This window comes from Dromiciops gliroides, chromosome 4 (genome assembly GCF_019393635.1).
Source record: "Dromiciops gliroides isolate mDroGli1 chromosome 4, mDroGli1.pri, whole genome shotgun sequence".
Taxonomy (NCBI): Eukaryota; Metazoa; Chordata; class Mammalia; order Microbiotheria; family Microbiotheriidae; genus Dromiciops; species Dromiciops gliroides.
Window position 1 is genome coordinate 462,290,694 of NC_057864.1, and position 23,025 is coordinate 462,313,718.

The window sequence follows — 23,025 nt, forward strand, 5'->3', positions numbered from 1 at the left end:
GAGATTGCTCACCTCGCAGCTTTCCAGTATTCCTTAACTCTCGCTAATCGGCTCCTAGCATACTCTCAAAGGTCACAGGTGACTTCCTAAAACTCTCAGCTCTCACAGATGGATGGATGGATGGATGGATGGATGGATGGATGGATGGATGGATGGATGGGACAGTGGCTGGCCCCCTCCCTCTGGAAATTCTCATTGGCTTCCAAGACCCCACCGGCTCTGGCCTTTGACTTCCTGAGCCCTTCTGCTTTGGCTACTTCTTCAAAGTGGATGTGGAAGCCAGACTGGGGAGGCCTCCATAGATGCCCAACTGAGTGAGGACTTAGAATTTTATCTGAAGACAATTTATGGAAAGGATTTAATCCAACAGCTTTGCTCTCTGCTGCCTATTTCAAGGATCTAGGATGGCATTGGCACTCCCTCTGCTACTGACCACAACTTTTCCCACCTTGCTGAATCCAAAACAATTCGTCTTCTAGTGCTTTGCTTCCATGCTTATGCGACAGGTATATTGTCCATTCTGAGTTCAACCTTGAAGTCCGCCTAGGCTCATAGGACCTTCTAGAGTCTGCAGACCGCTGGGATGATCACAAGGACAATTTATCCGAAATAAATTTATTCAAATTTTAAATACACATCAATATACAGATTGCTGTCTTCTCCACAGCATCATTTCCTCTTCCCTACCCGACCTCCACCCCCCAAAAAGCAGGTCCAATCTGTTGTCTATCTGTGTTAATTATCTCAGTAATTGCATCACTTTCTGCAACTCCTGGCAGCCACTCACAACCTCAGGAATGTTCGACAGAGCCTGGAGAGAAGACAAAGGGAAGAAGGAGAAGCAGCTTAGTTGGCTCCTATTAGGCCAGATGCCCTTAGCCCTCTCTCCCCTTCTTTCTCTCAGTAAAGAGCCCCAACATCAATGGAAGGAAAACCAGTCTTTCTGGGGTCATGGACCTCTCTGACAGTTTGGTGACACCTCTCTCAGAGAACAAGGTTTTTAAGTGTATATAAAGTACAGAGGATTACAAATAAAGATGTGGACCGCTCCCCCTCCCCCCCATCAAGTACACAGACCCCTTGAAATCTATCCGCAGACTGGGGGCTGGGGGGAGGTCCAGAAACCTCCAATTAAAAACCACTTCTATGGAGTCAGTGAAATGTTAATATTTAATGGAAGCTCTATTTCCTTCTAGAGAAAGGTCTGCCACTAACCATCACTTTGACCACTGTGACATTATATGTCACCCTAATGGAGTACCCTTTGTGCTTTTCATTAGATCTTTCCATCTGCCCCTGGGCCAGACGCTCCCCATTCAAACCTGAACTCTCTGGGAGCAGATGTCTTGCTTTCCTGCGGTATCCCATCCATCCATTAGCACAGGCCTTGGCACATCATGCGCACTTGAGATTTTTCCATACCCTCCCTCTTTACCTTATAGATCTGTTCAAAGATGTCATCCAGCTTCTCCAGTTCCTTTTCTGAACACCTCAGGTTCTCTTCCAAAATGTTCCTCTGCCGGGGCAATAGAGCATTAGCTCTGGTCCCAGGGTATGTGGGACAAACGGGAGACAGGCTCAGGCAGCAAAGCTGGGCCCTTGTGGAGCCCCAAGCCCGAGGAGATCCACCCCAACAACTTACGTGGCTCTGAGACTTGACCACAAGCGCTGCCTTCTCTTTTTCCATATCAAGGAGTAACAGCCTCAGTTTATCGACCTATGGAGGAATTTCTTTTTTTTAATCACAATGGACTGCATGTTCCCTCCCCAAAGCTGCATGAGACCTCTGCATGGTACCTCCTGGCACAGCCACACTTTCTCCTGAATCCAAGCAGTGTCCATGGGTTGAGAATCTGGATTCTGCTGGCAGGCCAAGGCCTCCTGGAGCACCTTGGCTTCGGTCTCTGATCGCTGCAATGATCGGGTGAGCTGGGTCACCTCCTCTCGAAGACTCTAGAGAGGAGAGGAGAGGTCAGTGATACCCCTAGCCCCAGCTAGACAAGCACCACTTGCCCCAAGGATACAGGACAGAAGTGAAGCTCAGGGCTGCCAAGGAGGGCAGGATAAACTTACTGTGAATTCTCCAATCTTATCTATCTGCTCTAGGATCTTCTCTTCTTGCTGCCGTATCACTTCCTGGAGTTCCTTCTCATTCTGTGGGGAAAAGAGAAGGAAGGGAAAGTTTGCATCAGGCCCAGGGAGAGCTGGCCTCTTCTCACACCTACAAGAAAACACCGCAGTGCCACCCCCATGGGGCCACCCAGGGGGGCAGTTCAGCTACTTCCTCGACCTTCTTCCTAAGTGGTGTCAGAACCCCTCAGTACTCATACAGGTCACATGACCTTTCCCATGCCAAGACCTCTTTGCCTGGGTCAGCACAGAAAAGAAGAGGTCAGAGCTGGTGAGCCTCATGCCTCTCACCCTGGGTAAGGCAGAAATAGGGCAGGAGCTGGAAAATCCCCACCCAAGCAGAACCCTTGAGGAGCCATGGGTCCCACTGGGCCCATCTGACTGTCCCAGTTCTGTGCTGCCCCAGTTCTGGACCTCTCCCTCACCTTGTAGCGCATACACAGGGCTCGGCTGAGCTTCTCCACCTCGGCCTCTTGATTCTTCAGGGCCTCCTGGTGTTGTTCCTCCTGGGCCTGCAGTTTGATTTGTAAAGTGCTTCTGTGGGAAAGAGTTCAGCATTATTCCTTTATTGGGGGGGGGGGGCACGGGACTGGAGTGAGCACAGGGACTTGGCCTTTTGGGAGAGGAACTTCATCAAAGGGCTGCCCCCCACTCCCCCCCCTGCACCCCACCCGGCTCCTTCTCACATCTCTTGCTGCAGGGCCCCGACAGCTTTTTCTTTAGAGTCCTGAAGCTGACAGCACAGGCTCTGAGCTTCCTGCATCAGGCAAGTCAGCTCTTCCAGACTCTTCTCAGTGTGGGGGACCCCTGGAAGAATGAGCCCCACAGAGGGCAGATTATCAGGCTGAAGTGAGAGGAACATAGCCCTCTTTCTTCCCTTTGCACACAGTCACAAGTGAAAAGGATGCTTAAGTAAGTACAGCCCCACAGAGATGATCCAATCAGAAAGGACTAAATACAAATAATACAAAGGGAAGGGGTGAGGAAAGGCACCACCCAAGCAGACCCTGCTGGGCAGAGAAGCAGGAGTGCAGGGAACAGGGAGTTGTGTCCACAGAGAGAGCATATATCCCGTGTCATCACTTCACAAGTGACAATGACGTGCCTACAGTGTGCCAGGCAACCAAGGATACAGGTAAGAGAAGCCCAGGGACCTCCAAGCCTCTCAGCTCTCCTACTGAAAGAAAAAATTCCCTAGAGCTCACCCTGACCTGCAGGCCAAAGGGAGATTTTCGATTCCACTTGGGAAAAAGCACTTGTGTCACTTCTGAGCAGAGGGCTGAGGTCGGGTTCTAATTCTGAAAAAGAAAACAGAAAACAGCACTCTGCTGCCTCTGTCATGACCCCGCTCGAATGACGGAAAGTGACCAACTTAGACCTAGCCGTGCCAGCCACATTCATTATCTAGAGGGGCGGCCGGGCTCTGGCCACCGGCCCGACTCCTTGGGCTTCCTCACCTCCTTCCATAGCTCTCAAGACACTGCCCAGGAAGCTGTTGTCACTGGGGTGGAGGTGCCGGGCAGGGGTCCGTGCTGCACTCAGAGGAGTCTGTGGGCAAAACTCGAAGTAAAGAGTAGGCACTACACTCTCTTGGGAGCTGAAGGTTTTTCCCAAGCTCTTGAGGTGCTCATTCACCTGGGATCTGGCACTAGAGAAACAATTAGGCGTTCACTACCCTGCACATTCAGGGCTAGGTACAATTCATGATAAAGTGTGAGCCATGATTCTTGATAAAGGCACTCACAGACTAGCTGAGGAGGCCAGACAAAACTCAAGAAAAGACGGTATATGACCAAGTGCCAAACACATGGGTAAGTCCTGTAAGGAAGGGAGAGGGATGGATCACTTGGACTAGAGTGGTCAAGGATATCTTTACAGAGGAGGCAGGTCTTGAGCTGGGCAGTACATATTTAGGTTGAGGGAAAGAAGGGACAAGGATAAGGACTTCTGGGGAAGGGAATGGTCAAGTAAGCTAAGGCAAGGTGGCTGGAATGCAAATGGTAACGAGGCCAGTACTTAGAGAGGCCTGCCCAGTTGAAGTACAGGCTTCCTCCTAGGGAAGAAAAGGAGATGACGTGGAGCCAGGCTGGGGCAGGCCTCAGGGAAGGGCCAAGCTCAGAAGTCTTGGTGAGCATCCTGCAGTCTAATATATTCAAGGTTCCTCAGTCTGGCAATGAAGCACAGATGGGCCTGGAGATGGGCACGAGTATCCTACCCCCTCCTTCAATGCCGTCTGTAGCGAGAGAAGCAGGTTACGCAGGCTCTCTGAGAGCACGGACAACTCTGGGGAGCTTTGGTGTCTCTTCTTCAGCTCCTGGGCCTCTGCTGTTGCGTCAGCCAGTCTGGCCCTGGAGGAGGGTACAGGAGACAGGAGAAGGCAGTCAAGTGCCAGCCTAAGTCACCTCCCATGACTTCCCCCCATGAGGAAAGCTGCCCCAAACAGGGGAACGAGCCTCAAGTTCTGGGAAAGTGAAGGGAGCTATTTACTCGAGGCTGTCCACAGAGTCCTTGAGGTGCTGGCACTGGTCGATGCGCTCCTGGAGAGCGGCCAGGGTGCTCCTCAGCTGACTCTCCAGCCTTGTCAGCTCTGTGTGGGCCACTTGGTTCTCTTGGTCCAGAAACTGGGAGGGCAGAAGGAGGAAGGGGACAGAGAGGGGCAGAGAAGCAAAGGGGTCCTGGGCTTCTTTCTGGGCTGTTTGCAGACACCCCCCACCCCTGATGGCCGGGGGCTTTTCTGTGACCTAGCACAGAACTCACCTCCACAGTCTCCTGCAGTTCTCGAGCCTCCTCCGCGAGGGCTGCCCGTTGCTCCAGCTGAGTGGACTTCAAGGTTGCTTCTGCCTCCTGCCACCTGTCAAAGGCCTCCCTTAAGCCTTGCACTGCATGACCGACACCCCTGGGCTTCCCAGCCCCCGCGGCACTCACCAGGCGGCTTGCTCTTCCCTACTTGACATGAGCTCGATGAGGGCTTGGTCCCGAGAGGCCAGGTCCCGGGCACAACGGTCGTACTGGTCCTGGAGCTTCTCCAGATGACTCTGGGTGCTGGCCAGGCTCTGTAGCTGCAACTGCAGATCTAAACCAGAGTTCACCCCACTGACACCCCTGTGACAGCCCACTCTCAACCCTTCCCAAAGGAGGCCAACAGTTGGTCTCTGGGAAGCAGTGAAGGCACAGAGTGAGAGGCTCAGGGAAGAGAGAGCTCAGTCCCTCTCTAGAACAGGCCCCTAGACCAGACTAAGAGAGAACCCCTCTCTTCCCGTCCTATCACCTATCTGGGGCTCTTAGTACAAAGCCTTGGCCAGCCTTCAATAGTGGCATCTATACCTGCCGCCAGCCGTCTGTTTTCCAATTCCAGCTGCTCAATTCGGGCTTGGGAGTCCTTTAACTGAGCAGAGACCTGGTCCAGCTGCCAGGACACCTGGGAGGAAAGGAGCATGTAATTTCACAACTGCTCTGGGCCAAGAATCCCAGGGCTTAGTCTAGTTTTCCACCCTCAGAAAAGCAGCACGAGACACTAAGCCATCTTGCTCCTTCTTGGGCAGAAACAGGACAAGAAATGAGTTTGTGACTGAACCCCAGGGCAACAGCAGAGGAAGGGGGAGAAGAGAAACACTGGCGCAGGTGGCCAGATGTGGGGTAGTCTTCCATGTGAACCACAAACGGGCCAGGCTCTACAGGTGGTTTCACATAGAAAATCACAGAGAATGCCAAATTCTATCCGCAGGTGAGCTAGCTCTTCTCCAAATCACAACATGGAAGGAAGAAAGTCCTTTAGTGAAATGCTGCTGAAAGTGCACTGACAGAAGGAGTGACAGAGCCAACAGGGACCAGGCCTGAGCCCCCTCAGCTTCGTACCTCTTCCTCCTTCTCCCTGGCTTCATCTCGCTCCTGCAAAGCCTTCTGACTCTTGGTTAGCAATGGCTCCATTAGCTTCTGGGCCTGATCCAGCACGGCTGTCCACACTGTATACTGCCAAGAGACAAAGCGCTCGTCAGAGGGACATGGTCCAGGCATGGAGAAGAGGGACCATAATGAAGGCACAGACTTACCTCTCGGTGCATCGTGAGCCAGTCCTCCCGTAAGGTGGAAGCCAGCTGTGCTGCCTGCTGTGCCACCTCCTTCTGCTCCAAGTGAAGAGAAGCCTGCAGGGAAAAGTAGTCCCTCCCTTAAGAACCCAACAGAGTGAGGCATGTGGAAGACACGGGCCAACTGGCCTCTCACCCCATGACCTCCACTGACTACCCATCCAGCAACTCACCTGCTGGCCTTGGGTCTCCCTCAGGAGACCACAAAGCTCTGCCTGGGACTCCAGATCATGCTGGAGCTCGCTGATACGCTGACTGCAATGCACACAGAAGGCTTCCAATACCGTCTCTGCCTGGCCAGAGACGGAAAGAGAGCACAGAAGACGCCATTGCCATGGGCCCTGAGAGCAGCCCAACGTCCCTTCTGGGGGCCCCTCCCCCCAGTGGGAACGGGCGTGGGCCCAGCTGCCCACAGCAGCAGCCGCTAGCCAGGAGGAAGCCCCCGGTCTTACTGCAGCTCTTCCCCTGAGGGCTCTTTCCTCTCGGCTCCTCGATTCCTCCCTCTCTTCCAAGTGGCTCTGCAGCTTTGTCCGGGCTCTGGCCAGCACCTCCCCGCAGCGGGAGACCAGGGCCTCAGCTTGTTGGTGCTGTGAGATAAGAAGCCGGGTTCTTTCTGGGCTCTCTGCCCTTCGCTCCCAACAGCCTCCAGGGCGTCTTCAAAGCACTCACCTCCTGTTCCACTGCTGTCCTGTCCTCCCTCAGCTTCAGTAGGCACTGGTTCAGCAAGGACAAGAGCTCTTGGGACTCCACACCCCAAGACTGCTATAAGGGACAGATTGAATCACTCCACTCAAACAGGCCATCCCTCAAAGTCCCACATCCCACCTTAAAGGGGACAGCTAGGTGATGCAGTGGATAAAGCAGCACCCTGGATTCAAATCCAACCTCAGACACTTGACATCAGCTGTGTGACCCTGGGCAAGTCACTTAACTCTCACTGCCGCCGCCCCACCCCCGCCAAAAAGCTGCAGCAGGCAGAAGGAAGGCTATTAGGGAAGCGTGCTGTTTACCTTCGATGGAATGCCCTGAAATAAGGGGAAAGGGCACAATGACTAGCTAATAATGTGTGGGCTGTCAGAGACTGACATGCTATCCAGGGAAAGGGAATAAGCATTTGCATGGCACCCACTATGTGCCAGGAACTCTGCAAAGCACTTGATGATCTTCTTTGATCCTCACAATAAGCCTGTGAGGCAGGGGCTGTTAAGATTCCCGTTTTACAGATGAGGAAACTGAGGCAAGCAGGGGGAGATTAAGTGACTTTCCCGGGCTCACATGGCTAATAAGTGTCTTGAGGCCAGATTTAAACTCAGGTCTTCCTAACTCTAGATCCAGGTGCAACTGAGCTGCCAGGCTGCCAGGCACCCTCCTTCTTCACTTTCCCAAAGTATTCAGAACAGAAAGCCCCAAAATATAGGCCAAAGGGCCTCCCAAGAGCCATAAGACCAGGACCTACCATGGCATTATGAGCCTGTACTAGATGCTGATGGGTCTCCTGACTCTTCTGCAGATGCTGGGGTCCATCTGCCACCTAGAGAAGATCCCATATATCTGATCCTTCTGCCAAGATATATTCTCTCAACCTTCTGGGCCCCTCCCACCCTGGAGGAACAGTAAGGCTCATGAATGGGCTTCAGTGCTCCTAACCTCCAAAAAAAGGCTGGGGTGGGAAGGAAAGGGAAGGAAGAAATCGGATCGAGGGAAAAGGTGCATGTCCGTGAGAGACAGGGGTGCTCTTAATGGAGATCGGGGCAATCCAGTGGGGGCAGGGGTTCACTGGAGCTGAAGGGAAGCCCTGCTGGGACAGGGCAATGGCTCAGCGTCATTGTGCTGAGTCATGATGTTTCAGCAGCTTGGATGGAAGCAGTGTGGCCACAGGCCTCTTGGGGTTCACTCTAAAAGCTTCCTGGTTCCCCTGGAGTCTTCCCCAAGCAAGTCAGCTCTCGCGCTCGCTCACTCTTCTCTCTCTCTCTCTCTGATGTGCTGAGAGTCACGGAGCGTCTCATGTGCTCTAGGCAGGATGTGTGTGTGTGTGGGGGGGGCAGCCAGGCGGGTGATCAGATTAGTGGGATGGAGCGAGGAGGTCATTTCCCTTCTTGTTCTGCTTCACCAGCCTCCCAAAGGATCAGGCAGGCCAGGCTAGGCCAGGGAGGGGACTGAGGAAGGGTTAGGAACACGCAAGCCAAGAGGAGCAGGGCTGACAAAGGAGGAGAATGGATAAACTACCTAAGATGCGATCAGCCTAAGGCTCTCAGACTTAAAAGTTAGAGCCAGGCAGATTTCCTACACAGACAGATTGGCCTGGTGTTTAAAGGAAAGACAGCCAGACCATCGTCCCTCCCAGCTGGCAGCAGTCACCCCAACTCAGCATCTGGGTGGCCACAACATGCTGGCACTTGGACACACAGGAGGTCAGGTCACTCAGGTTCAAGTTCATTCCATCCCTCCTACTTTTTGATAATTTCCTGCCCCGTGCTAAAAGCAGACAGTCCCCCTCCTCCCGGGGCACCTCTGCTACCACAGCTGCACAAGTACACCACCTCCAACCCCTTCCTAGATGCTGTCGCTCCCCTAATTCTGCCTGGTTCCACCTCCTGCTTATTATTGGTGGCATGGGGGTGGGGAGTGAGGAGGGGGCTACAGACAAACCAGTCTTATACTTTATGGGTAGGACAACGTTCACCACGCCTGCTCCTTTGCCTCCTGGTGGCCGCTGCTGTTTTCTAGGATCGGGAACAGGCCCTCTTACCCCGCTGGGACACACATCAGTCTGTGTGCTGCTGTCCTGGGCTTCAGGGTGAGGGGTGGCCCCACTCTTCTGCCAGTCTCGAAGTTGCCTGGAGAGGGCCTCAAGAACAATGAGGGAACTGAGCAGATGATCTTCCAGGTCACGTCTGGACAAGGCGCTCAGATCTGGGGGTCGGCTGGACAGAAAGGTGGAAGTATGAGATGTGGGCACAGGTGCAGGGGAAGTGGCTGATGGGCCGGAGAGAGGAGGGAGCTGAAGATTACTCACCACCACAGCAGGGAATCTGTCTCAGAGGCATTGTCTTTTGTATCGGCCTGCCCCACCTGGGAGGTGTTAGTACTCTTTTCCACTAGCCATGAAGCCACAGAGCCGGAAGAGACAGGGGAAGTGCTGGTCCCTCGATCCGACTTCAGAGCAGGAAGGGGGAAGCTCTGGCGTAGACTGTCCAGCACAGCTGAGGTGTTCACCCCTTTCTCTAGCCAGGCCAGTGGGGACATCCATGATCCAGTCCTGGGACTATGAGGGTTATTAAGGTCTCCCACTGTAGCAACCACAGCCACCTGGGGTCCAGTCTCTGCTGGAATTTGAGCAGGCAGCGACAGTCTTTCTGCCAGCTGCCCTTCCTCTGATGAGGGGGAAGATGTCAGTTCCTCTCCTTCTGGAGTTGTGAGTGATGTGCTTCCTGTACCGGGGTCTGAGAGGCCGGCAGGGGGACTGACCCCTGAGGCAGACGAAGTAGGGAACTGCTGCAGAGGAGAAGGCAGCACAGAGTTGCTTATCAGAGGGACGGAGGCCTCAGGGTCAGCTTCTGTCCTGATGCCTACAGAGTTCTCTTCCGGGTGCTGCTGCTGCTCTGAATGGGGATGGGACGAGGCATTCTGGGAGGTGGCTCTTCCCAGACTGGCAGTGACGACGTCTACAGGGTTGCCTTTTGGACAAGGTGCTACCCTCACGGTCACCGCGTCCGACTGACAAGGAGACAGGCTGACAAAGATGTGATTTGCCTTTGCCTTGGCACCCACATCCATCTTGAGTGGAACGTCTGACTGTAGGCCTCGGCTGGGCCTCTCTTGGGAAGGAGAGGGGACCAAGGTCAACGTTTTGACCACACCATCATCCAGTGGGGCCGCTGCTCCTTCAGAGGCTTTAGGAGTAGAGCTAGTTTGGGGAACCAGACCCAGACACTGCTCCCTGGGGTCATCCTGGGAAGCCTCAAGCTCCTTCATAGGCACATGCGGCAGTTCTGGAGGGAAATCTGGCCAGGTGGTCTGGGGAAACTCCAGCAGAGATGGGATGATGCTGTCCTCTGGCTAGCAAGGGAAGAAAGAGTGACAGAGCTGGCAAACAAAGGTCACTCTGCTAAGCCAGGCATCTCATCGAGCATCAGACACAAAGCATGCAGGGGTGCTGTACCGTCTGGGCACAAGGGCGCCGGGCCAAGCAGAGCTCAGACTAGCTTTGTTTCATTGTAGAAAACTGGGCTGATCTCTTTTCACTACAAAAGAGACTGGACGACGGGGAAAGACTATTCAGCAATTGAGCTCCAGCCTGTGCAGCCTGACTGTCAGGAGACAGCAAAAACAGGTGGAAAGCCCCCTAGGTCAGGAGATAGGAGACCTAAATTCTAGTCCCAATTCTGATGCTAATTATATGACTGTGGTTAAATGCTATCATGCTCTCCCAGGGCTGCAGGTCCCATGAGGTATTCCCTACTTCTTTCCTATTGTACAAAGTGTTAGGCTGTCAATTACTCTGCACGCAGCTGAAGAAGTGAAGAAGAACTTGGCCGCCATTCCTCCTTACCCTTGTGACCGCCAGTCCGGGGCTCCACTCTAGACGTAGCAGAGGGAAGGAAGACTTCTCTCATTGGCCAGCCCTGCTCTGCAGCAGCTCAGTGAAAGCCAAGCAGGGGAGGAGGTGGTGGAGACCACCAGCTAAGCAGGGCCATGGAAACCTCTAAGGTTGTATGCTCAGGCCTTGCTGACATCACCAGCATTATTGATTCCTGTCTCCCTGCCCTAGTCCGCTATTCCCTGGCTTCTCCGGCTGGATGCAGGGCCCCACTCACAAGTCCAACCCAAAGCTAGACAACAGAATCTTACCTGAGGCCCAGGCTGATACAACATGGGGTTTGTCATAGAACACGCCAAGGTGACTTTCTCAGAGCTGGGAATAACATTCGGTTGCAAGATGAGTTCTTGGAGCGGAGGACGGTTCTCAGACTTTCCCTGAGATAGAGAGATTAATGAGCAGGAATAAGTGCAGGGCCTTTAAGGCTGATTCAGACCTCTCAAGGAGCCCACCTTTCAGAATTTTAGAGGTAGAAAGTATTTTAGGCATAATTCAATCCCACCTCATCATTACACAGGTATAAAACAGAGATTTCCAGGAAGACGGCCAAGTGTAAAGATGTATATAAACCCAGCTTTCTCCCCAACCCCTTCAAAATGGCTAGAAATCGATCACAAATAAAACCTCAAAAATGGACAAAGATTTACAGGGTAAGAGAATCTAAAAAGGATGCTGGGAATGAATGCAAGGCCCAAAGCACTGGATACTGAGGCTATATTATCCCTGATACCCCAATTACAGATGCCTACAGCTGGTTTCTTAAAAGAAACAAAGACTAATGGGATTGGGTGGAAAGAAAAGCAAAGATGGAAACAAGAAAATGATGAATGTTGGGAGGGAGCTAAAAACAGGCAGGTCAATAAGTGTAAAACTGTGACTCGGTTTGGTTACTCTGGGAAGCATCTTGGAATGAGGCTTTAAAAGCCCCTTTGACCCAGTGACATCACGACTGGGCTTATATCTTCAGAGAGATCAGAGAAGAAAAGGACCCATGTATACAAAAATATTTTGAGAGACCTTTTCTAGTGGCAAAAAACTGGAAAGTAAAGGGGTGCTCATCATTTGGGAATGGCTAAACATATTATGGTATATAAATGTAATGGAATATTATTTCACTGTAAGAAATTATGAAAAAGATGGGGTTTCAATTCAATTTTATTTTCAGTTCCAGATTCTCTCCGTTCCCCCACCCATTGAGAAGACAAGAAATACAAAACCCATTTCAAATATGAAATCATGCAAAACAAATTTTTTGCATTAGCTATATTAACGCCCCCCCCACACACACACACAGAAAACGGCAAAAAAAAAAAAATGCTTCAATCTGTCCATCAGTTTTCCATCTGGACATGAATAGCACTTTTTATCCTAAGTCCTCTGGAACTGTCGTCTTTCACAGTTGATTATCTTTACATTACTGCTTTTATTATGTATAATGTTCTCCTAGTCCTGCTCACTTCACTTTGTTTCAATTTACATAAGTCTTCCCAGATTTTTCTGAAACCATCCTCTTCATCACATCTCATAGCATAAGAGCATTCCATCATATTCATAAACCATAACTTGTATGTCCATTCCCTACTTAATGGGCACCCACTGTTTCCAACTTCTTGCCACCACAAAAAGAGATGCTATAAATACTTTCACAGGGCCAAAGGGTACGGTGTACAGTACCAAAGGGTACTTAATAGCTTCTTGGGCATGGTTACAAAATATCCTCCAAAATGGTTTGTTTAGTTCACAGCTTCATCAATGGGCATCACTGTACATATTTTCCCACATCCCCAGCAACATGTCATTTTCCTTTTCTATAATCTTAGCCCATCTGATGGATGTGAAGTGGTACTTTAGAGTTGCTTTAATTTGCATTTCTCTAGCTACTAATGATTTAGAATATTTTTCGTATGGCTATTAATAACTTTAATTCCTTCCTCTGAAAATTGCTTGTTTATATCCCCAGACAATTTATCAATTGAGGAATGGCTCTTATTATTTTTCCATATAAATATTTTATTATTTTCCAGTTACATGTAGAGATAGTTTTCAACATTTGTTTTTTTAATTATTTATTTTTGGGGGCGTGAGGCAATTGAGGTTAAGTGACTTGCCCAGGGTCACACAGCTAGTAAGTGTTAAGTATGTGAGGCCAGATTTGAACTCAGGTCCTCCTGACTCCAGGGCCAGTGTTCTATCCACTACACCACCTAGCTGCCCCAACATTTGTTTTTATAAGATTTCTAGTTTCAAATTTTTCTCCCTCCCTCCCCTCCCCAAGACAGCAAGTAATCTGATATAGGTTATATATGTACAATCACATTAAACATATTTCTGCATTAGTCATGCTGTGAAAGAAGAATCAGAGCAAAAAAGAAAAGCAACAGGGGCGGCTAGGTGGCGTAGTGGATAAAGCACCGGCCCTGGATTCAGGAGTACCTGAGGTACCTGAGTTCAAATCTGGCCTCGGACACTTGACACTTACTAGCTATGTGACCCTGGGCAAGTCACTTAACCCCATTGCCCCACCAAAAAAAAACCACAAAAAAAACCCCAACAACAACAAAAACAATAGAAATAGTATGGTTTTATTTGCATCTAGATTCCACAGGTGGTTTTTTTCCCTGGATTTGGAAAGCATTTTCCATCATGAGTCCTTTGGAACTATCTTGGACTATTGTATTGCTGAGAAGAATCAAGTCTATCACAGTTGATCAATACATAATGTTGTTGATACTGTGTACAATGTTCTCCTGGTTCTGCTCATCTCACTCAGCATCAGTTCATGCAAGTCCTTCCAGGTTTCTCTGAAATCTGCCTGCTCATCATTTCTTACAGCACAATAGTATTCCATTACATTCATATACCACAACTTGTTCAGCCATTCTCCAATTGATGGGCATCCCCTCAGTTTCCAATTCCTTGCCACCACAAAAAGAACAGCTATAAATATTTTTGTGCATGTGGGTCCTTTTCCTTTTTTTATTATCTCTTTGGAAAAAAGACCTAATAGTGGTATTGCTGGGTCAAAGGGTATGCACAGATTTATAGCCCTTTGGACATAGTTCCAAATTGTTCTCCAGAATGGATAGATCAGTTCACAGCTCCAACAATGCATTAGTGTTCCATTTTTTCCACAGCTTCTCCAACATTTATTATTTTCCTTTTTTGTCATATTAGCCAATCTGATAGGTGTGAGGTGGTACCTCAGAGTTGCTTTAATTTGCATTTCTCTAATCAATAGTGATTTAGAGCATTTTTTCAAATGACAGTACATAGCTTTGATTTCTTCATCAGAAAACTGCTTGTTCATATCCTTTGACCATTTCTTAACTGGGGAATGACTTGGATTCTTATAAATTTGATTTAGTTCTTGATATATTTTAGAAATGAAGGAATGGCTCTTATTCTTTTGGGGGGGGGGACAATGAGTGTTAAGTGTCTGAGACTGGATTTGAACTCGGGTCCTCCTGAATCCAGGGCTGTTTTTAAAGGTTTTTTTTTGTTGTTGTTGTTATTTTTTGGCACAGGGCAATGAGGGTTAAGTGACTTGCCCAGGGTCACACAGCTAGTAAGTGTTAAGTGTCTGAGGTCACATTTGAACTCAGGTCCTCCTGAACCCAGGGCCTATTCTTAAAGATTTGGTTCACTTTCCTTTATACTTGAGAAATAAAACTTTTATCTTTTTTTTTTGCACTGAATATGGTGACTTTATTGATGATACGTATACAATACAGGACTCTAGGCTTCTCCCCCCACTACAGGGGTGCTTTGGGACAACAATGTGAATGGGGTATGGGATCTCTGGTACAGGAACATAGGTTAGGGATGTGGGCTTCCCAGTAGAACTCTTCTTTTGGCTGGGGATGAAGATCCATGGCTTTCCACTTTACTCTTTGGAGGCCACATAGACCATGAGGTCTACTACACAGATGCTGTAACCATACTCATTGTCATACCAAGAAATGAACTTCACAAAATGGTCATGCCAGTGCCAGCATCAAAGGTAGAAGAGTAGGTGTTGCTGTTAAAGTCACAGGACTGGTCCTCTCTGTAGCCCAAGATGCCCTTCAAGGGTCCCTGTGATGCTTGCTTCACCATTTTCTTGATATCATATTTGGCAAATTGAAATGAAACCTTTATCAATGAAACTTGCTGCAAAGATTTTCCCCCTCCAGTTTCTTGCTTTTCTTCTCATTTTAGCTGCATTGGTTTTCTTTGTACATAAAATATTAATTTTCATATTATCAAAATTAGGCCATTTTACTTTTCACGAACTTCTGTTTCTTTTTTTGGTCATGAACTCTTCCCCTAACCACAGATATGACAAGTAATTTCTTCCATGCTCCACTACTTTGCTTATGATATCACTCTATGTCTAAATCATTTATCTATTCTGAGCTTATGTTGGTATATGATTTGAGATGTTGGTGCACGACCAGTTGAAACTGGAAATGAATAATTTAAAAGAAACTGGGGAAGATTGGTTCAGAGTGAGCTGAACCAGCAAAACATTGATACAGTAACAACATTGTGAAGATGAACATCTTTGAAGAACTTAAGAGCTCTCATCAGCGCAACGACCAAACATGATTCCAGAAGATGGATGACAAAGCATGCTATTCACCTCCTGACAGGGAGGCAATAGACTCAAGCTGCAGAATAAGACACACATTTTTTGTTATAACCAGTTACAGATTCTTCTTGATTATGCATATTTGTTATAAAGAGATTTTTTTCTGATGGGGACAGGGAAAGAAAATAAATGTTTGTTAATCGAAATAAAAGTGTTTAAAAAGAAGATGTAGATAGTAAGACGATCATAGTTGGTAACTTCAATCTGCCTTCTTCAGATTTAGAAAAATCTAGTAAAAATAAAACAAGTAAAATTAAAGATTTAAATGAAATGTTAGAAAACTAGATATATAGATCTTTGGTCATAATTGAACAGGAATCTTGAAGGAATATATTTATTTTTCTATATCAGAGGACACAAACCCTAATCATATGCTAGGATATAAATAAGGTAGAAAGCTTATAACATATTCTTTTTAAATAAAAGTATTTTATTATTTTCCAGTTACATGTAGAAATATTTTTCAACATTTGTTTATATAAGATTTCAAATTTCAAAATTTTCTCCCTCCCTCTTCCTATGGGCATAATTCCAAACTGCTTTCCAGAATGGTTAGATCAGTTCACAGCTCCACCAATAATGCATTCATGCTTATAACATATTCTTAACAAAATACAATACAATAAAGAATTGTAATCAATAAAGAAAAATATAGACCTATTTGGAGACTAAATAGGGTAATCTTAAATAGAATATATATGTGTGTGTATATACATGCATACATATGTACTATACACATACATATGCACACATACATATATTTGATTTCTTTGGGCATATATATGCCCAAAGAAATAAAATTACTTGCCCAAAGTATTGTTTGGCAAGAAAGCAAAGCTCCATGCTGCCCCTCAGCTTTGCCCTATCTTTCTTGCTTTGGCTGGATGCATTTGATGGCAATGATAATAACAACAACAAATCCCTTCAAAGCCCAACTTAGCGTTCATGTCACCAGAAGGGACATTGCCAGGGGGATTTACAATGGGGCCTCTGAGTGCCTCAAGACAATTATGGTAGTTGTATAGTTCCAGCAGGAACCCTGAAAGCACTGATATAACTGCTCCTAAGAATCAAGGCATAGGTTACAGGCCCCACCTTTACCCTATCTGTTGGAAATGCTTTGTGCCAGATGGTGCTGGTAACTCTAGTAGGTCAACCATAAGTCCATATGACTGCCAGTGACTGTATTCATTATGCACCAGTATATGAAAACAAAACTGGAGCCCTCTTAACGTAAGCAAGAGGTTCCTATCGCTTTCTGACTGTACTGTCTTTGCCAAACTACACAATGGAGCCCAATGCACTGCAATGTTAAGAAATGATTTCATTTCTAAGGCCAGATTAGATGAAATAAGAGCAGAAATCAAGTACTTGCTTAAATCACAAGAGGGAAAAGTAGAAGAACCTCCGTTCACTAAAAATCTTCAAGGAACAAAAACTCCAAAAGTTCTACTCTGGGGCAAATGGAAAACCAGGGGATATAGGAGGCAATAGAGGCAATGTCATATCCAGGAATTTCCTTTCAAATCTGTTAAATCTATCTCCCTTTGTTAGATGGGTTAGGAGAGTCTCTTCTCTCTCTCAATTTAGTGTTTTATTTTTCCCCAATTCCATGTCAAAATAATTACCATTTATTTTTAAAATTTTGAGTTCCAAATTCTCTCCCTCCCTCCCCACCCCCCATCATTGAGAAGGCAAGTAATATGATATAGGTTATACCATCTTGTTTCTTTCTAATCTAAAGGCATTGCCCAGAACAAGGTGCTTTCTCATACCTATTCCTTGGGGCCAAACTTGGTCAGTTTAGATTGTGTCATCAATGTGTATGTGTGTTGTTTTCCTGGCTCTGTTTACTTAACACACTTTGCAGCTACATTCATCATTTCTTAAAGCACAGTAATATTTATGTACCCCAACTTGTTTAGCCACTCTCCAACAGATTGAGTTAATTACTTTGCTTCCAGTTCTTTACTACTACAAAAAATAGTATTTTGAGGGGTCAGGTAAGAGCTGCCAGCTCTCTTTGTGGTGAAAATGTGGGTGAAAATGAACAAATAATGGTGTAAATCGATGTACTAGATTATTATTGAAGAGGGCAAGTAGGTGGCACAGTGGATAGAGCACTGGCCCTGGATTCAGGAGGACCTGAGTTCAAATCCAGCCTCAGACACTTGACACTTCCTAGCTGTGTGACCCTGGGCAAGTCACTTAACCTTCATTGCCCTGCCCTGCCCACCCCCCAAGATTATTATTGAAACTTGACTATTCTCAGCAATACAATGATCCAAGACAACTCTGAAGAACTTATAAAAAATGCTATCCAGCCCCAGAGGAAGAACTGATGGAGTCTAAATACAGGCTTAAACATATTTTTTTTAAACTTTATTTTTCTTGAGGGTTTTTTTTCTGTATTCTCTCACAACATGACTACACATGTATAACCTATATAGAATTGCTTGTCTTCTCAAAGGAGGGTGGGGTGAGGAAAGACAGGAGTTAATTTGGAACTCAACGTTTTAAAATGGATGTTAAAAATTGTTTTTACATGTAATGGGGGGATAAAATAATAAAGAAAAAATTAAAATTAAAAAAAAAAAGAAAATGATCGAGTATAAGAAATGCTGAACAGGATGGTTTCACAGAAACCTGGATGACCTGTATAAAATGATACAGAGGGAGGTGAGTAGAATCAGAACAATTTATATAACAACAACAATGTTGTAAAGAGAAGCAGTTTTGAAAGACTTTGGAGCTCTGGTCAATGCAATAACCAACAATCCTAGAGGACTCAGTATGAAACATGCCGCCCAACTCCTGGAAGTGAGAGGATGGACTCAAAGAGTCCAAACTGAGATGTGGACGTCTGGGGGATCATTTAGCTTGACTGCATATTTGTTATACAAGTTTCATTTTTCTTAATGGAGGGGAGAGAAGATTAGGAGAAAGTAGATTTTTTTTAATTTAAAAAAAAACAAAACTTAAATAAGTGCTGTTAGTAATCTTTTGCCATATGTAGGGTTTTTCTTTTTAGCATACTTGAAGTGTAAGCCTAGAAGGAAAATCTCTGGGATCAAAGCATATGGTCATCTCAGTCCCTTTCTTTGCATAATTCCAGAATGAATTCTAGAATAAGTGGACCAATGTGCAGTTCCACGAGTGTGCTTTTCTATCACTCTCCACTGCTAACTTCACCAAAAACCTCAGAGTTGTTTTGCTCCGTATTCTTATTATGAAGATTTCACATATTCTTTCATACAGCTAATACTTCATAGTTTTTTTGGAAAGCTGCTTGTTCATATTCTTTGACCACCTATCTATTGGAAAATGACTTGATCTCACCTTTCTTAACACATCTTTTATCAAAATATAAAACCACCACGGGCCCCACCAAATATAGGTTAATTAAAAATTTATTTTATACAAAGTATTTATAGCTTGTACCCTCGAAAAGTATATAAATACTTAGTAGAATAATAATGTATTCTACACATATTTAGAATAATACTTAGTAGCCAACATATTGGCTAAGGACCAAAAAAGGATGTGTCAAAAAGTTCCAGAGGTATAAAGAATAACTCATTATTTTAAAAGCCATCCCAAAATGCCATAACATTTATACCAACTTCATCAACTATTGCAGTCTTTGTCTCAGTTCCATACTCATTTACAAATATATTAACAACCAAAGGGAGAACACTAGAGCATTTGATATTCATATGACAAATTGTTCTCTATTTAAAACATACCATCACAATGTTAAGAACAAATGATGGGGCAGCTAGGTGGCACAGAGGATAAAGCACGGGCCATGAGTTCAAATCCGACCTCAGACACTTGACACTTAACGAGCTGTGTGACCCTGGGCAAGTCACTTAACCTTCATTGCCCCGAAAAAAAAAAAAGAACAAATGACATAAAACATGACATCTTTCAGAGAGATTATTTAACTTTATTATGGTCTTGCCTAACTTTATCCTCAATATCATTTCTCCTCAAAAGAACTCAGTACAGCTTCCACATAAAAATTGAAGTTGTACCAAGACATCTTATTAATCACTTAATGTAATATGGATGACCATAAAGTTACATGGCTCTGCTGAAAAATACACCAACCAACTTATTCATCTCATCATATAATATAGAAATATCACTTGGACTTGATAAGTATAAAATTCTTAGTATACACCAAGGAAAAATAGTGACTGAAGACTTTGAGCTAGAATCTGGAAGTCAAATTGAGCCAAAGAATAGGCAACACTTAAACATACCTTGGTATTCTGCAAGCAAGGCAAAAGAATAAAGCCATAGCCATTTATGTAAAGAGACTTTTGTCATCTGCCAATCCAAAAGTTAAAACACAATGGGAAGAACACATGGATAGCAATTAACCCCTCTACAATAATAGTCTTAAGGTAAGCTTTTGAAATAGTAAAATGGATAACAGTGGATTAAAAACCTATAAAAATGAAACCCAGTCCTATTTTCCAAAAAAAAAAAGATTGACAAATGTTCACTGAGGATATGATAACCAGGTTAAAAATGTACAGAAACATCACTTCACAAAATAGTAGTAAAGGCTGGCAAAAGATACACACCACTGGATTTATCTAACGTAAATCAAAAGTGGTTTACCTCCAGATAGAACATTTGAAAGAACAAAGACCCAAGAGTGGAAAGGAAAGACTGCCTATTGGTGCTGTCCACATTATGTCAACAAAAGGCCAAGTCACAGAAATGGAGAGGTTTATACCAGATACCAGACCAGAAAATTCAGAAAAGGTGACCTTTAGAGAAGCTGGATTTGATCGATGCTGATTACTCAAAGAATATAAACTGGGCAATATAACAGTTTGGGCTGCAAAAATTAAGTACCTAGAAAGACAGCTAAAAGGCCAGAATTATAAGCTAGATACTTGATACTAGCCACAAATCCTTGTACTACAAATACAAACCTCAAAATATCCTTAAGAATTCAACAAACAGGGGCAGCTAGGTGGCACAGTGGATAAAGAACTGGCCTTGGATTCAGGAGTACCTGAGTTCAAATCCAACCTCAGACACTTGACAGTTACTAGCTGTGTGACCCTGGGCAAGTCACTTAACCCTCATTGCCCCACCAAAAAAAAAAAAAAAAAGAATTCAACAAACAAGGCGCAGCAAGGTAGGTGCAGAAGTGAATAGAGCACCAGCCCTGGAGTCAGGAGGACCCGAGTTCAAATCTAACGTCACTCACTAGCTGTGTGACCCTGGGTAAAGTTACTTAATCCAGATTGCCTCAAAAAAAGTATTCAACAAATAAATTGGGAACCAGAACACAGACAAAACTGCTACAAACAATTGTCCTGATATCACTTTTTTTTAATTTAAGAAAATTTTCGACACTACCACATTGAATATTGATAATTTCCAAACTATATACAACAAAACATTTCCAAAATCCAAAGCTTCATCAGAAGAAATTAAAACTACTGGGGAACAGAATAACTACACAACACTACTGTGAGAAAATGGGTAGTTCTCTCCTCTCAATGTGGATATAACAGTCAATCATAGCCCTCCTGACCGGTTCCTAGGACAAAGGTCTCAGATCCCCTCTTCCCCCTCAGGCTAACAAAATCACATGGTTCAAGGAGCCCTGTTCTCAACAAGGTGCACATGGAGTTGTATCCATATAAGGAAGAATAAGGTCCACTCCTGAGTTATGCCCACATAAGAAAGAGGGATGGGAATACTGCATTCCAATTAGCTAGTTTTTGTGTGTAGATTGTAACCCTTGAGTAATAAGACCAATGATGAAAAAGGGGAGGGTCCATTTGCGTTAGGGACTAGGGTATAAAACAGGGCCTGCTAGCCCCTTTTCTTTGCACCCATTAGCTGCACACCAGCGTACCTCTTGGAGAGAAGGAAATAAAAGAGCTTTTGTCACCTCGATGCTGAGTTCCCAAGGATTATTGAGAAGAGGATTGATTTTTCCTCAACTACCATCATTATCTATGTGTCTGGCCTGGAGTCTTTCTAAACATGCCTTCAGTGAGCCTATCCTAATACTTTTATCCGTCTTTTAAAAAGTACTCATTCACTTACTAGCTGGGTGACCTTGGGCAAGTCACTTAACCCTCATTGCCTCGCCAAAAAAAGAGTCATTTTAGGAAAATAATAAAATACTTCTATGATTAAAAAAAAACTAAGTAGTCATTTTATCCATCTGCCCCAGCAGATCACACATAACATAGCAGGCTAGCAGTTCATCTCAGCACTATTTTTATCTGAACTTCAATGCACAAAGAAGAGAACAATGCACAAAGAAGGCAGCAACAATAATAATGTAAATTGCCGGGTAACCCGGATCGGAATACACAAATATGAGTTCTCATTACCTCCCACGCATACTCTGTATACCCTGTGTGCACATAATTGCGCTTTTAAAAAATGCGCGTTGCTTGATAACAGCAGGGTCGTGATGCTCGACCACCCTCCTGGTTATATACGTGGCTTTAAGGTTTACGAAGTATTCCCCCTCCCCACCCCGCCCCTCAACAACCCCGAGAAGTAGGTCAAGGGCGCATTCAGTAAGAGCCTACTTACTGCTCACCCAACCCTTTGCTAAACACAGGGAATTTAAAACACAAACAGGCTTAGCTCTAACAGCGCAGCTGGGTGGTGCAGTGGATAGCGCACTGGGCTTGGGCGGGGACTCAGGCCAACTCGAGTTCCACTACAGCCTCAGACTACCCCGGAAGCAAGTCGCCGCTGCCTGCCTCAGTTTCCTCCACGGTAAAAATAGGGATGACGATGATCATGGCACCGGGCCCCCAGAGTTGCGGTGTTGACTAAATAACATTACGGCGCACCTAGGGAATGAACCCCACACAACGAAATCCCGCCCCCCACCCCCGAGACGGAAGGGAGCTAACGGAAGCCCAGACCGGCCCGGCCCGGCCGGCTCACCCACTGTGGCGCAGCCGGCGAGCCGAGGCTCCTCACCCGCCACATGACGCGCCGAGGGCCGGGGAGGCGAGCGGAGCGCCTCTGCTCCTCCGGGTCGACCAAGCCGCTGAGAAGCTGAGGGGGGAAAGGGCTGGGAAGCGGAGGCCGCCTCGCCATCCGCCGAGTCCATTCGAACCAGCCGCGCGCTCCTGTTATTGGCCACGGTGCCGTGACGTCACCGACGCAGCCACGCCCCCAGTCTCGCTCCCGTTCTGGTCGCGCGCACGTGGCCTCGGTGCGCTCCTACCTGCAGGCTCGAGGGGGCGTACCCCGACTCTAGAGCCCTCGGGGTGTGACGTGGGGAGGCCCGGCCGGGGACTCCCGGGAGCAGCGGGGCCCTTCACCAAAGGAGCCGCGCAGTCCCCGGCCTCCGAGAGCCCTTTCTTCACAACCTTAATAGACCTCAGTTTCCCTGTCCGCAAATTGAGAGGGTTGGAGCAGATGCTCCCCAGCTCACTTTCAGCTCTACATCCAGGGACTCGTGGGATCGAAGGTTGCTAATAATCAGACCCCTTTAAAACCGTCTGTGGATACGAGCATAAACATATCTGAGATCTCTGGTTCTGTGGTTATCAAGGCTTGATATGCCCTGG

General features: G+C 46.4%; 1 protein-coding gene across 1 annotated transcript; it reads right to left on the bottom strand.

Annotated features, from left to right (window-relative positions):
- Window positions 1-610: 610 nt before the first annotated feature.
- Window positions 611-22,562, bottom strand: SPAG5 (sperm associated antigen 5). Its single transcript, XM_044004287.1, is given in 25 exon segments — window positions 611-811; window positions 1,436-1,516; window positions 1,643-1,717; window positions 1,798-1,953; window positions 2,074-2,154; window positions 2,556-2,667; window positions 2,817-2,937; window positions 3,342-3,428; window positions 3,588-3,678; window positions 4,346-4,478; window positions 4,618-4,751; window positions 4,888-4,981; window positions 5,056-5,203; window positions 5,455-5,548; window positions 5,986-6,099; window positions 6,180-6,272; window positions 6,389-6,508; window positions 6,668-6,802; window positions 6,885-6,977; window positions 7,672-7,746; window positions 8,965-9,139; window positions 9,232-10,274; window positions 11,067-11,192; window positions 22,430-22,522; window positions 22,524-22,562. Coding segments are annotated over 25 exon segments (3,585 nt in total). The 3' UTR covers window positions 611-739.
- Between the last annotated feature and the right edge of the window lie 463 nt (window positions 22,563-23,025).